Source organism: Parasteatoda tepidariorum, chromosome 2, assembly GCF_982258835.1.
Source record: "Parasteatoda tepidariorum strain Cologne lab strain chromosome 2, Ptep-v5.0, whole genome shotgun sequence".
Taxonomy (NCBI): domain Eukaryota; kingdom Metazoa; phylum Arthropoda; class Arachnida; order Araneae; family Theridiidae; genus Parasteatoda; species Parasteatoda tepidariorum.
Window position 1 is genome coordinate 24,606,321 of NC_141756.1, and position 14,090 is coordinate 24,620,410.

At 29.2% G+C, this 14,090-nt stretch overlaps 1 protein-coding gene across 2 annotated transcripts in view; it reads left to right on the forward strand.

Annotated features, from left to right (window-relative positions):
- LOC122270604 (uncharacterized) overlaps positions 1–12,847 on the forward strand; it is a 52,830-nt gene extending 39,983 nt beyond the window's left edge. The window contains exons 14-18 of one of the 2 annotated variants that reach the window (XM_087157022.1): positions 3,331–3,394; positions 7,648–7,690; positions 9,167–9,216; positions 10,944–11,019; positions 12,639–12,847. In XM_087157022.1, coding sequence (XP_087013148.1) covers positions 3,331–3,394; positions 7,648–7,690; positions 9,167–9,216; positions 10,944–11,019; positions 12,639–12,758 — 353 coding nt within the window. In that variant the 3' untranslated portion in view covers positions 12,759–12,847. The remainder of the gene's footprint in view (positions 1–3,330; positions 3,395–7,647; positions 7,691–9,166; positions 9,217–10,943; positions 11,020–12,638) is intronic. The other variant, XM_087157023.1, reaches the window with a different exon arrangement.
- The last annotated feature ends 1,243 nt before the right edge of the window (positions 12,848–14,090 follow it).

Here is a 14,090-nt window from a genome sequence, read left to right on the forward strand (position 1 = left end):
CTAGCCGCAAACATTTCATATTCCGGCAGAATTTTTCATTTATCACTCACATTAACGATTCTGACAGATATTATATTTCCAGTACTTCTTTAAAGCTGTTGACCACAGCTATATATCGTATCAGGGCATATCGGAAATCGTTACGTCCTCTAAGGATTCCAGAAATTATTATCTCAGTTCTTGTGTTGGCTGAACTTAGAGTCATGTTTTTAACTGTTGGTCGCTTGTGTTTTATTCTTTTTATGCTGTTGTTGATATAATTTCTGATGTTTTACGTATGTTTCATGTATCTACTCTCGTATGCCCTTAATTAGGGCGGGTCGAGATACAAATAAACAATCTCAGTTCTTGGTGAAATTGTAGTTTCGTTCCCAATTTTTACTTCACATGCTTATGTAATATTCGCATTTCTCATCTTAAATGAGGCGATGCCAACTCTGCTTGAATGCTGTTCGTTGTTCTTGAAGTCCAGTTTAAACTGATTTTCTTCAAAGACGTTTTGACCTCTGTCGAATTAGTCGCTGATATCAACCAAGTATTCTGCATGATGGTAATTGTCATCTCCAAATGTAGCCTTAGGGTGGAATTCTCTACAAATGCTGATTTTATCTCCAGTCACATTCTGCAGTACAATTTGGAGTGGAGTTCATATTATTTTTTATTAGTTTCTGAGTCAAATCTAGAATTATGTAACCATTATCATCAACTTCATCATCATAATGTTCTAATGATGGTGACGTTGGCTCCAATATTCATCATAATACGGCAACTCCATCGACATTCCCCATAATGAAGAGTTCCCTGTCATTGCTACTCAATGAAGAAATCTTCAACACTTTGACTTGGAGCTAGTTAATTCCTTCATCCTTTAGTTGTGGACAGTTTTTAGGCACATGCTCAAAGATGGAGTAGGTCAAACATTGCATTTTCTTATTTCCGATTTCCGTTAGCTCTGCCTTCTCTGGAATTGCATACATCTCACAGAGTACCTTCTATCATTTTCTCCAGGTTAGAGATTGAATCAGTGAATGATACTGATTCAGTTAGATTCATTCAATGAGACTTCCTGAACCGCCTCAATCTAGTGCGCATATATGAATGGATCCCACTCATAGACGTTTTTTAGAGCCGTTTGTGTCCCTGGACAAACTGCTTGTCTAAATGAGTAAAGGCCAAGATCTGTGAAACTCAGGAAGGGGATCCGGAAAACAAAATTTGAGAATCGTTGAATGTTGTCGGTCAGTTCTCTGACGCTTTCATCCACTTGCTGATAGCGAGATTTCAGCTGCAGGCAGCTGCATTCTTTAGACAATTTTTCACCAAAGAATAGATCTAATGAACCTAAAATGACTTTAATATCATGGCGTTTCTGCTTGGTAAGCATTCCCAAGATGTCAACTGATTTGCGTGGAAGTGTATTGTCTTGACGGTTGAGTCCCACCTGTTAGGATCAGCGACGATCAAAAATTGAGTTTTGATCCATAGAACAGTGACTTATCCTCTTATCTAAGCTTATACAAATTTCACGTCAAACGCAGAGGTGTTACTACACAGAAACATATATATATATATATATATATATATATATATATATATATATATATATATATATATATATATATATATATATATATATATGGGTCATTCACACGAAAACTGTCATTTTTCAGTTCATAAAATCCCAAAAAAGTAAAGTGAATAAAAAGCTCTGAAACTTTATATATTAATAGAAATATGTAATGGCATTATAAAGAAAGTATATATCCTATAAATTATATTTAATATTTAAATTAATTAATTTTTTAAATAATTAATTAATTTATGATAATTAATAAAATTAATTTAATAAATAAGTAAATTAATTTATTAATTTATTTTTCAAATTAATTAATAAGTAAATTGATTACTTTTACTATTTAAAAAGTGAGGGAATGACACTAATAGTGAGGGAATGATATTTTATTTTAATACATGTTTTTATCTAAGTTACATCGACCTAAAAATTGAAAATGATAACATACTAAGTATATCTAATATTTATTATAATTTAGTCTTATATATTTAATAGTTTTTACAGATTTGGGAAATAAAATTGACTGGCACGATAGAACAAAAAAAAATTTAATAATATACTCATCTTGAATCATTCCCTCACTTCAGCGTCATTCCCTCACTTTATACACTAGTGAGAGAATGACGAATTCAATAAAATTTAAAACTAACAGTTAGGCCTAATTAATTTCTGAAGTCAATCACATACATTTATATTCATACAAGAAAACAACATATAATTATCCACTTTCTCGATGAAGTTGTATTTTATTTTACTCTAAAAAATGACATGAGGGAATGACAAATATAAAAAATTTTACCTGGTTTGATTCATTCAAATTTATTCCACAGCAAAGCTTCTTTAAGTTGAAGATGGAAACATACTGCAATTTTGTTCAATGATGCCAGTTGTTAACTTCTGAAGTTTTTATTAAAATATTTTTATTCTAAGAAGATTGCAGGTGATAAGAACATTGTTGTGAGGGAATGACGCGAAACACTGGGGACAAAGTTTAAAATAGTGCTGTGTTAATATTTTTATCAGAAATTAAATTTAAAGTTGATTTTCTGAATTCTATATTTCAGTATTCTGAAATAAAAAACACGAATTTGTAAAAAAAGAAAATTTATTTCAGAAACAATTTTTTTCTTTTTTTAAATCAGCAGTGGGTACTAGTGAGGGAATGACGTATTGGTATATTTTAATTACCTAAAATAAATAAAAAATAAAAATTGATAATTTTATTTTTATTCTTTTGTTAGCTTGCATTCTGAAGGACACTTTCCCTGAATTTTTTTTTTCGTAAGCTGTAAAACAAACATAAAATATACTGGGGACATGAAAATGACTGTTTTTGTGAGAATGACCCATATATATATATATATATATATATATATATATATATATATATATATATATATATATATATATATATATATATAAAGATTCTGGATTTAAAAAAAAAAGTTCATCCATCAGATTTGTTTAGAAAATTTGGAACGTTTTCCTACAATCTGATTGATAGCATTAAACTTTTTAACCGTTCAGTATGAATATCAATATATACATATTTTAATTTCGCAATCAACAATAAGTGGTGAAAATCAAATTATTTGAGCAAAAGATTTTTTATTTGACAACTGTCTCGAATTTGCATCAAAATCTAATTTTAAATTCCCTTTACTTTGATCAGTCATACAGAGCGTCCTCAAACACGGAGTTCTTAACATCATTCCATGATATTACTTCGCAAAAAATTACATTTTATTGTTTTTTAGATGTAAAAGTTTCAAAAGAAAATCAAGAAATTTGCTTTAAAAAGTGCAACGTTTCGCCTTGCGTGTAAGTATTTCATGCTTTATATTAATCCCAGTTGCGAAAAAAAATGTTCACGGCATATGTATTAAAGGTTTACAAATTTTTAAACTACTTTTGACTAAGTAACTCTAAATAACAAATCACAAATTTTGAATAGAACTGGTCCCCTAGTGAAGTGATCGTAAAGACACGGTTTCCAGTTGAACTCCAAAGTCAAGCATCACTGGCAACGTTCATTAAGTGAGCATCTGATCACTTTGATCAGCCTGCGTAGGGACCGAAGTAGCGCGGTATCGATCGTACTCTCTTAAAATGAAAGGGTTATTTCCCCTACTCAAAAAAGAGTAAAATTTTTTCAACTCAACTTGAGTGAAATGCATTCTTATTTGAGCGAAATTCCTGCTTTGCGTTTACTCAGACTTGAGTGGTATTGATTAAGCAATATTTGAGTGCTTTTAGCTCAAACTTGAGTGATTTATTTAATATTTTGAATTAAGATGAATTAAAACAACTTTTAGTTCACAGTGATATTTCTGAAGAAGACGATGTTTTACTTTTTAGTAAGTAGATATACCTTGTTGCTAATATTTTGAAAATACTTTTATTTTGAATGTGTTATATACACGTTCCATTTAAATTAGCAGTTTTTCAGAGTTTTTCAATGAAATACTATTCATTTAAATTATTTGTCAAAAAAATTTATTAAAATTGAAAGTGTTAAATATGGATGATTATGGAATATTAAAAAAATCTGATTCCATGTTCGAATCTTTGTCAAAACATGTGGGAATATATTATTTCAGATTTCATATTAAAGCTTTAACATTTTATTTTAATATAATAAATTTGTATCCATGTTTTAGATTTTTTGATGTATAATTTTGGTACAAAACATTTCTGGATAATTAATTTCATATCATTCTATACCTCTTTTATAAAAGATATTTACGAAATTATTGTTCATACAGTCTATAATTGCTGTTATTTAAATTGCTTTCTATTAATAAAGTTGACTGTCTTTAATTTATGAAAGGTCACATTTGCAACATCCATTCATTCAAATCAGAATCTTCAGATGTTCAATGCATTTTTTTATAAACATATCATTCAAAGAAAAATTGTTAAATATTATATTTAAAAAAATTAAGCAGCATTTTGAATTTTTCTGTTTTTATCCTGTTTTTAGCTTTTATTTAATTGGAATGCAGAATTAATGCTATCTTCGTATTTCATAAAGTATTTATCACATTATACAAACTATTTTTCCATTGTTGCTAGCAAAAAAGTTTTTACCACTTTTCTTCAAGTTCAATTGTCGAGGCAAAATTGAAAATGCAAAATTAATATTTTATTAAAAGTACAATGCTAATTAAAGTATTTGAAAATGCAAATAAATTATAATTTTGAAATAGTTATAGATTAATAGTAAAAAAATAGGAGAAGAATTAAAAATAATATTTATTATGAGATATAGTTCAATTTGAATTTATATACTTATATCCCAGCTGAAAATAAACTGTAGTTTTTCTCTAGAACTGAAGTAATTTTGTAGTTTTTCTAGAGTTAACTGCAAATTTTCTGTAGTGCAATCTTAACTGTAAAAACACTGCAGTTATTTTGCAGCTAATGCGAAGTAATTTCTCAATAATTTATTTCAAAAAAACTTTTAGCTATTGTCTACAAAAGTACTGTAGTTTAAGTGAGGTCACTTTAAAATCATAAATTTAGAAAAAACTGAAACTTTAAATCCGTGGTCATTCTGCAGTAAATTTTAAGTTATTATGCAGTCATTGTTTCAGAAGTATACTTTCTAATGAATCTGCAGAAAAATTGCAGTTACTTTGCATTGTTAAAAAATTGAAAGAGTTTGATGTCTTCAATCTTGTTTTCCTGGCTGTTATATGAAATTTTTATAATGTTTTTTCTTTTTTCTTTCTTTTTGATATAGATTAATTTCTTATAATTAGGTAAGAATTCTAAACATATATATTGATAACGGAAATAACGTACACTATCTATATTCATAATAGTTAAAATTCATAAAATACATACTTGATTTAATTGTAATTATTTATAATATATAAGCGATACAATTTAATTAGTTTAAAATATGCCTAAAATTAGGTATTTAAATATTTCTGTATAGCTGGCCAGGTGGCCGAGCGGTTAGCGTGTCTGACTGCATGTGAGTATATGATGTGTGAATGTGGCCCACCCTATAAACGGGTTTGTGGCAGTGTGGCGTGGGCAATGTTGCTCGCCTTCGCGACTTTGGTTCACAGGTGCCCACTGGGAAACGCGAAATGAGCAACAATTCTGGCATAGTATAGACAAAGATTGAAATTCAGTGCCTGCCATTGGAAAAAAAAATATTTCTGTATTTTAGTATTTTTATTAAAAATGCCGTTTTTATTAATTTTTATTATTTATTTCTTTTTGACTTAAGAAAACTATGTTTCAGCAAAGTTAATGGTAAAAACAATATTGAAGTAAAGTTAAGTAGTTAATGTTAATTACTTAATTTTTTTATTCGAATTCATACTTAGCTGGGATTATTGCAGAACAAAAATTATACTTTTTTTTTCTAATGAAAACAAATATGTAGTTTTGATTTTAAACAAATTTATATCAAAAGAGTTTGCAAAATTGAGTTTGAAAAAGGGTATTTAATCCAAATTTTTTAGCTTCAAACGTCTTCTTCAAAAATTTATTAATTTCACTTAGTTTCAGAAATTTGTCTTAAAAAAATTTAGGCAATTTAAAACAATATACCTTTTTTATTGCTTGAAAATAAAACTTTATAAATTAAACGAATAAATTTGTTCGAAAAAAAATAACTCATAGTGATCAATAACTCATCAATTGATCCTAAATGAGCATAATATTTATAAAACTGCTTACTTTAAAAATTCATTTAGCACTCCTTACTTTTAAAAATTAAGCTTAAAAGAAAAATAACGAAACTTAGGGGAAAGAAAAAAAACTCAAATCTATAGTGGTTAGGAATTTTTCGTAAAAAAAAAAATTCTTAAGTAATAATTCATTTAATTGTTGTTTTACCGTATACAATCAAAACAATTGGATAACCATAAAATGCTGCTATTCAAACTGTTAACTCTGAAAAAAAATTTTAACTGTGTTTTCACTTTATTTGATTTAACAAATAAAAACTTTATCCTCACCAACAAGACCCAGCTCATAAAAGCAATTAGTTTTTTGTAGCCGTCTTGACACAGGGCTGTTACCGAGAGGGTAAATCGGTGATTCTCACGACAGACGGGAAGCGAGTTCGAATCCCAGGATACACAGTGTCGATATGCTCACAGCGAAAACTTTCACAAGTACTATACTATCTAATTCGATATTTAAATTCAACAAAAGTTATGATAAAAAAATTCGTATCTAAGGCTTTCTTTCGAAAGGAATTTTATTAAACAAAAATTATAGTATTTTCTATCGCTTACGTTAGATGGCACCACTAAATACTAATATTTTGTATATTAACAGTAAAAATTTTGACTGCAATTTACAAACTGAAATACTGAAAATCACTCAATCACGAGGTAAAATCACTCAAGTTTGAGTGAAAACGATCCACTCAGGTAATACTGAAAATCACTCAAACTCGAGTGAAAATAACTCAAGTTTGAGTGAAATTCTTTTCACTCAAATTGAGCTATTTCCATATAACTCTTTCACTTGAGTGATTTTAACTCAAGATGAGAAGGCTGGTTTTATCTAGATGAAAGAGTTAAATAGCACTCAAGTTTAGTTATTTTCACTCATTCATTTTAAGAGAGTAGTTAAACGGTTCTACTGCAAAGGGCTTCACTTCGAGGGGAAGGTCGTTGGGCTACCAAAGCAGAGGTACCATTCCTTCTGCGGAGGATCAAAATTGCGATGTGAATTGTGATAATCCTCAAATATGTTTCCCAGACTGGTCGCCAATAGTCCGTTGTGCAGCTCTATAGTGAGACCTAAATAAAGTACCTACCTACTTATTTTGAATAAAACTGATTTAATAATACTTTAGATACTAAAATTTAAAAATGAGATTCCTTTGATACTATTTAGGGCAAAAAAAAGTAAATTAACATAATATGGGACTGAAATTTTGACAGCTCTTTTTCAAAACCTTTTGAGGCCATTATTTCCAGATTGTACTTACCCCCATACTTTAAGGGAGAAAATAGTTATGTTCCTTCAACGAGTTTATATTTCAGAGTCTTTGTAACTTTCTCAAATATCTTTAATACAATTTCAAAACATATTTACAGGTCTCGAATGTACAAATACAAGCATATGGAGAACGTAATAAAGGTAAGAATTCCTTCCCACTGTATAAAATGTGTAATTCATTTAAAAAATAATAGTAAATTTTCAAAATAAACTCTACAATAGTATATATTTATTCTAGGAAAAATGTGTTGAATGTAACATAACTTAGTAAAAAATATGATAGATAATTTGCTGAGATATTTAAGTGCAAATGTATTCTACACAATTTACAACTATAATCAAAACACCTAATAAACATTTCTTAACTCTATGCCAAAACTAAAGTAAAGAAGTATAAATATAACGGGATAAAATTTCATGATTAATGAAAATAATCAACATATCTAGTTGAAATTTGATGAAATGTTACTACTGAAAGTGAGATAAGAAATATTAAATTTAATTTGATTGTTGAATAAAACTTGAAAAAGTTTCAAAGCTCGCATTTCATGTTCTATTTCTTTCGGGTATATCAGTTACATGTTTTTGTATTTTTAATACCACCTCTCTCAATACAGTTTCGATAAATTTTGATGTAGTTTAACTGCTTAAATATCAACATTCGTCCCTTTAATATGCCTACTTTTTTAAACTGTTTTTTCTTGATGGAATCTAAAAGTAAACTTAAAGATAAATACAACTTTAACAAGTACAAGAAACTTTTCTGAAACTACGAAAATAGCAGACTGCTCAATAAAAAATGCTATAATGCTATAGCCCTAAAATAGCAAACTGCTCAAAATGTGTTTTCAAGCAAATTGACACAGATTAAACTGCTGGCTTAAGAAAATAGAAACCGCTTTTAATGCTTGTTAAAGTAAATTGATATAGCTCGAAATGTATGTTTAAGAAAATGTATCAAGTTCGAAATGCGTATTTAAGAAAATGTACGCAGTTCGAAATGGATGTTTAAGAAAATAGCTAATAAATGTTTAATTAATAGATAATCCCGTTTTTTAAACGTCTATTATGAATTTTTTTTTATTTGAAGAATAATGAAATAGATTCAGATAAATTCGTTATTATGTTACGCCTTTCATTTGTCTAAATAGCTTAGTAATATTTTTTTCAAAAATTAGTCTTCTTTGAAAAGACATTAAAAGTCACAATTATTTTTGTAAGGGCTCAATAAGTTTGAAATAGTGTTATAAATTGACACTGTATGAAATTATATTTTTTAAAAAGACATTACCATATACTATTGTGAATGCGATGAGACAACTGTAAAATGAAACCTGTATTTTACTTAGCCACCTCCACCCCGAAGCCAGGGAATTTCCCCCGTAATAGTTATCTTTAATGTTTTTAGAAGTAAGGAACAGTAAATTGGAAATTCTTTGTTTAATTGTTAAATTTGGATTGAACATAGGAAAAACCAACGTCTCCAGTGCCCATTTTCTTAACCATGCATTTTGGGCAGTGCATATCTTATTAAACTCAAATATTGAACTGTGTACTGAATAAAAAGTAAATGGATGATCTTCTTTGATAAAAAGTAAATCTTTGTTTCAAATTTAGGCATATGGAAGTTCAGAGGAATTTCGCAACAACACTAACGAATATCTCTAGTAAGTTTTATTTTAATTAAAAATGCAGATCACTCAGTTGCTCTTTACAATACATTAAGAGCTTTTATAAAAATTAGGCTTTTGAATGAAAATTATTTTAGCATTGTATTAGAAACCATTGTCTTCCATTAGTGAAGTAATAATTTTTTTCTGTATATTTTTTTGACTAGCCATCATTCGCCACAAATTTGGTCACCCTTTCAAAATTATCTTGAAGAACTTATAAATTTTAATTGTAGTCAAGCCGTATGCACAAGAAAACTATATTTAAATATTCTAATTCAACTACTTTTTGAATCCTAACATCTTAATTAATTTTTAACAATATATTAACCCAGATTTTCTAACCGTCTATCTATCACCAATGAGTTTCCCCAGATGGAATTACTTTGAATTAAATTTTAACTATTTTCAAGAGAAGATGTCCGCGATATTGTCGAAGATCTGTATGTATAGAAAAAATGTAGATATATATACAGGGTGATTCGAAAAAGATGGGCAAAATTTTAGGCAGTGATAGTACACACCCAAGCAAACAATTTTTATCAAAAAATGCATTTTCAAAGACAAAACGCAAAGGTGCTGTCGCATTCGGAAAGTTGTTTGCAAACGTGAATATATATATATATATATATATATATATATATATATATATATATATATATATATATATATATATATATATATATATATATATATATATATAGATAGATAGATAGATAGATAGATAGATAGATAGATAGATACATATTGCCATAAGACGGCAAGCGTTAGTTATAATTTTTATGAAAGTATGCGGCATCATAGCACTGTTTGTGTTTGAAATTTCTACAGCCATTTTAGAAAGAATTACAAATAAATCGAAATGATTGCTTCGGAGCTAAATTTTTATTTCCAAGAAAATAGAAAATTATTCTGAATAAATAATTGAAGCATAACTAACCATTCACTGTTACATTAATTATTACTTAAGGAAACTTAACAAATTTAATAAAAACTATAATGTTTCCAAGTTTATGATGCTACATAAGAGATTACCACAAAAATGTGGCCAAGAATTTAGATCATCATAAAGTAATAAGTATAGTGAGGACCGGCCACTAGTGACCCAACATGGACCAAAGTTTCTTAGACACGGTGGCAATGCAGATGAGTTTCCTTTAAAGCTCTTGTAAGCAACAACACCTAGCGGTAAACAAAGACGCTTCCTGCCGTTTTGACGTTTCTGAATCCTTGTAATGTCCCCCCTACATCTTTTTACTGCTTATCCCAATAATCCTGCGACATCCCGCACGTTTTATTTATTTATTTATTTCAGATTATCATTACAATTATTTTTTAAATTTCGAATCTTGCATTAGACATTTTCTACATCTCGACAAAGTTCTTAGTTTTTTTTTTAGGTGATAGTTACTTTTCAATGATTAAGAATAATGAATGAAAATTAAACATTTTAAAACAAGTGTGAGTTGCGTATAAATATTTTACTCCCAATTCAGTCGTTTAAAAGTTTAAAATTGACAATTAAAAATAAATCTTTGGTCAGAGAAAGTATCAATTTCTACTTCAAAGAATAAAAAAAATTAATTTGTGCCTAAACTTTGAATCGTTACGACTGACTCCCATGAGTGACTATATGATCATTCGTTCAAAAGTTATTAAAGATGTTGGCTTTTTTCCACGTGTACCTTCATGAAAACAACATTTATTATTATTTACTTTTTTAGTAATCAATTATCATTGGTCTCTATATCATTCAGAAATATGAGGGCTAGATATACTAAGTTTGCTCCAAAAATGGTGGTAAGTAATATTTCTTATGTATAAAAAACATCCACTGAACTGGCAAAAGAACTTCAATTTCAAAATGTGTGTTTTGATGCTTGATTCATGAGTACTCTTCTTTTAAGGGTTAGGTTCAAATTTACAAGGCTGCAAAATTTGGTATTTTTGTGTAAAAATAGTATACTTTTGTATGCATGTCGTATATTGTTGTATAGACAAGTGAGGTATTGCTGTTTGCACTATGATTAAAAAACGCTATTTCAATGGCTGGAAGGCATTTCGAGCACTAAATGAGGACCCTTAGAAGTATTAGTAAGTTTTTTAAAGTGCTAACGTTGAATAGTAGATTTTCAAAGGTGATTTAGGTCACGACGGATAGCCGTATAATCCAAATAGTATTTTGTAACAAATGGTCTAAAACTAAATTGCAAAAAAATTCGGTTTATCTTAACACCAAAAAGATAGCAACTACTTTTCACGATACTAAGAGCCAATGATAGTTCCTAGTGTAGTGAACATCAAGAAAGTTTTCTTACACTACTTTGTGTAAAGTGGCTTAAAACCATTTTTGATATTCAGTTGCAATTAAACATATAATTACTGTAAAATAAGAATTAGTAATTTTATTTCACTATACAATATAAAGTAAGATCAATTAGTTTAGGATGAATATATATACTAATTCTTAAAATAAAACTAGTTTAAAAAACAGACATGCACTAAAAACTGTGGCTTAATATATTTCAGAAGTTTATGTTGAAAACTCTCAAAACTGTTTTAAAGATTACTTTATTTAAATTAAATGTCACATCGAGCGTTGATACACATTTTAAAGGGAATAGTTAAATCTAAACACCAATAATTGAAAAAGTATACACCATAGGCAGATGTTTTTACGCCATACATGGATAGGAATAAGCTGTACGATAGGTGGCGTTTCTGAGTGCTCATTAAATCTTAGAAAAGGAAGGTAAGCTAGAATTTTACTTGTGTTAGTGACGTAAGAATCGATGACAGAAGTCTCCAGCTGCATATATTATGTAAGTTTACTCAATTATCAACATTATTTTTAAACATGCGTAATTTTTTAATTTACGAACTATGATGACAGACAGCGAAGCCTAACTAGGCTTAGTTATCGATCTCAATACATAGCTAGGCTTAATTATAGATTCAATACCATAGTCGACTATTTAGCAAGTAATTTCGATTATTCCTCCTGAATTGAGTTGATACAATGATGCCGGGATGGATGCTTTCAGCAAGACAATGATCCTTGTCATACGGCTCGTATTGTCGTCAGATGGTTCGAAGAACATGGTGGTGACTATACATTACTTCTTTAGCCCACACAATCCCCAGTTTTCAATCCAGTTGAGAATTTGTGGGTATCAGACAGCTGGATCCAGTGTCATATCTGATGGAACTGAAACATGCAGTTCAATGGATATGGTCTCAAATTCTTCCTATCATCTACCAACATTTCATAGAATCTATGACAGGAAGAATTCGAGCAGCATCACGAGCTAAAGGTGGTCCAACAGTGTATTGAGGAGGTCATCATAATAATTTCATTATATTGTGTTAAGCTTTTTGATATAATGTATTTTAATGCCATCTTTTCTTAATATTTTTAGCCAATTGACTTGTTTAGCAACATTGGTGGATTCTTGGGAATTTGGATTGGTTCATCTGTCATATCGATATCTGATTTATTGTATAGACTATCTGATTATCTACTCAACCGTGCCGCATAAGGCGTGAACTGGACAGCCATAATTGCATCGCAAATGTAAAAAAGGACCACAAAGTTTTTTGACAACAGCACTATTCACTTGTATTAATTTATTGAAAAAACTATATAATTGTATACTAAAATATACGTAATAATAACAAATAAGATTTTATTTTGTTTCATTCAATATGACGATAAAAAGTATTGTTACCTTGACTACTGGAGGTTTTTACCCTCATTTTGCAAGGAGTTTTGTTCAGCTTGCGCGCACTCCATTCAATCGGTTGCTTCTGTTTTTTCACTGTAAAATTTACTCAACTTTCATGTGTTTTTTTGGTTGTTTTTAAATGAACCTACCATTGCTTTCAAATACAATTATACTGTAAAAAAATCCGAATCAAATGACGGCAAAAAGAAACCGTTACTCAGGGTGGCAGAACTTTTTACCGTAAAATCCATTTTTATCGGAACATGTTGCGGAAGTATAAATCTAATAAAACATAATTTTTAGTATTAATACCGTATAATAATAATTTTTTGTTGTTGCAATATGTAGCTTATCATTCGAAGATGCCATACATATAAATATCTCAATTTCAAATTTTTTGCCAGTTAGTTTTATTTTTCGCGCAACAGATGAGGTGGCACTTTACATCTCATTAACTTTAGTTCCAAAAGTAGGATAATGTTCACAAAGATTTATTTACAGAAATATAAAATACTTATTAAAAAGAATTAAGATATGAAATAATGTATAACAATAAAATAATTCAGCATTATGCATTGTTTTTCGTTATCTCTGAGCTTATAATACATTTTAGAAATACTTTTGACATAAAAAGTTAAGCAAATGACTAAATTCGAGGCCTCAAATAAACATTTAAGTAAAAAGAAAAAAAAATAGTGCGTGGAGTCCCTCCGCGAGGAAGAAGTTAAACTTCGTAACCTGCGACGTTAATTGTAGAAGAATCAGCAGTCGTAGAAGGATCACTAGTTCTATTCAACGACTCTTTTTCCTGCTTCGCTCGCTTCCGTGCTCTGTAATCACGGTAATATTGTGCATTTTTTCCTCATGGACCTCTTGAAAAAGTGGAAGTGCTTGTGGTTGCCTCATCGTCTCGCCATGGAAAATGTATTTGTATTAATAATGTATGTGAATGCGTCATAATGTAATTTCAAAAGAGAAAACTTAACAATCAATTGATATTCACAAGAGACGTACCTTGACATAACCTTAAATTCGTCGCATTGTCCGTGGGATTGTTTTCACTCATATTTTACAATTATTATCCACTAAGTTTGAAAATAAAAAATACTATCCTATTAAATTATATGTGTATCTAATCAAACTAAA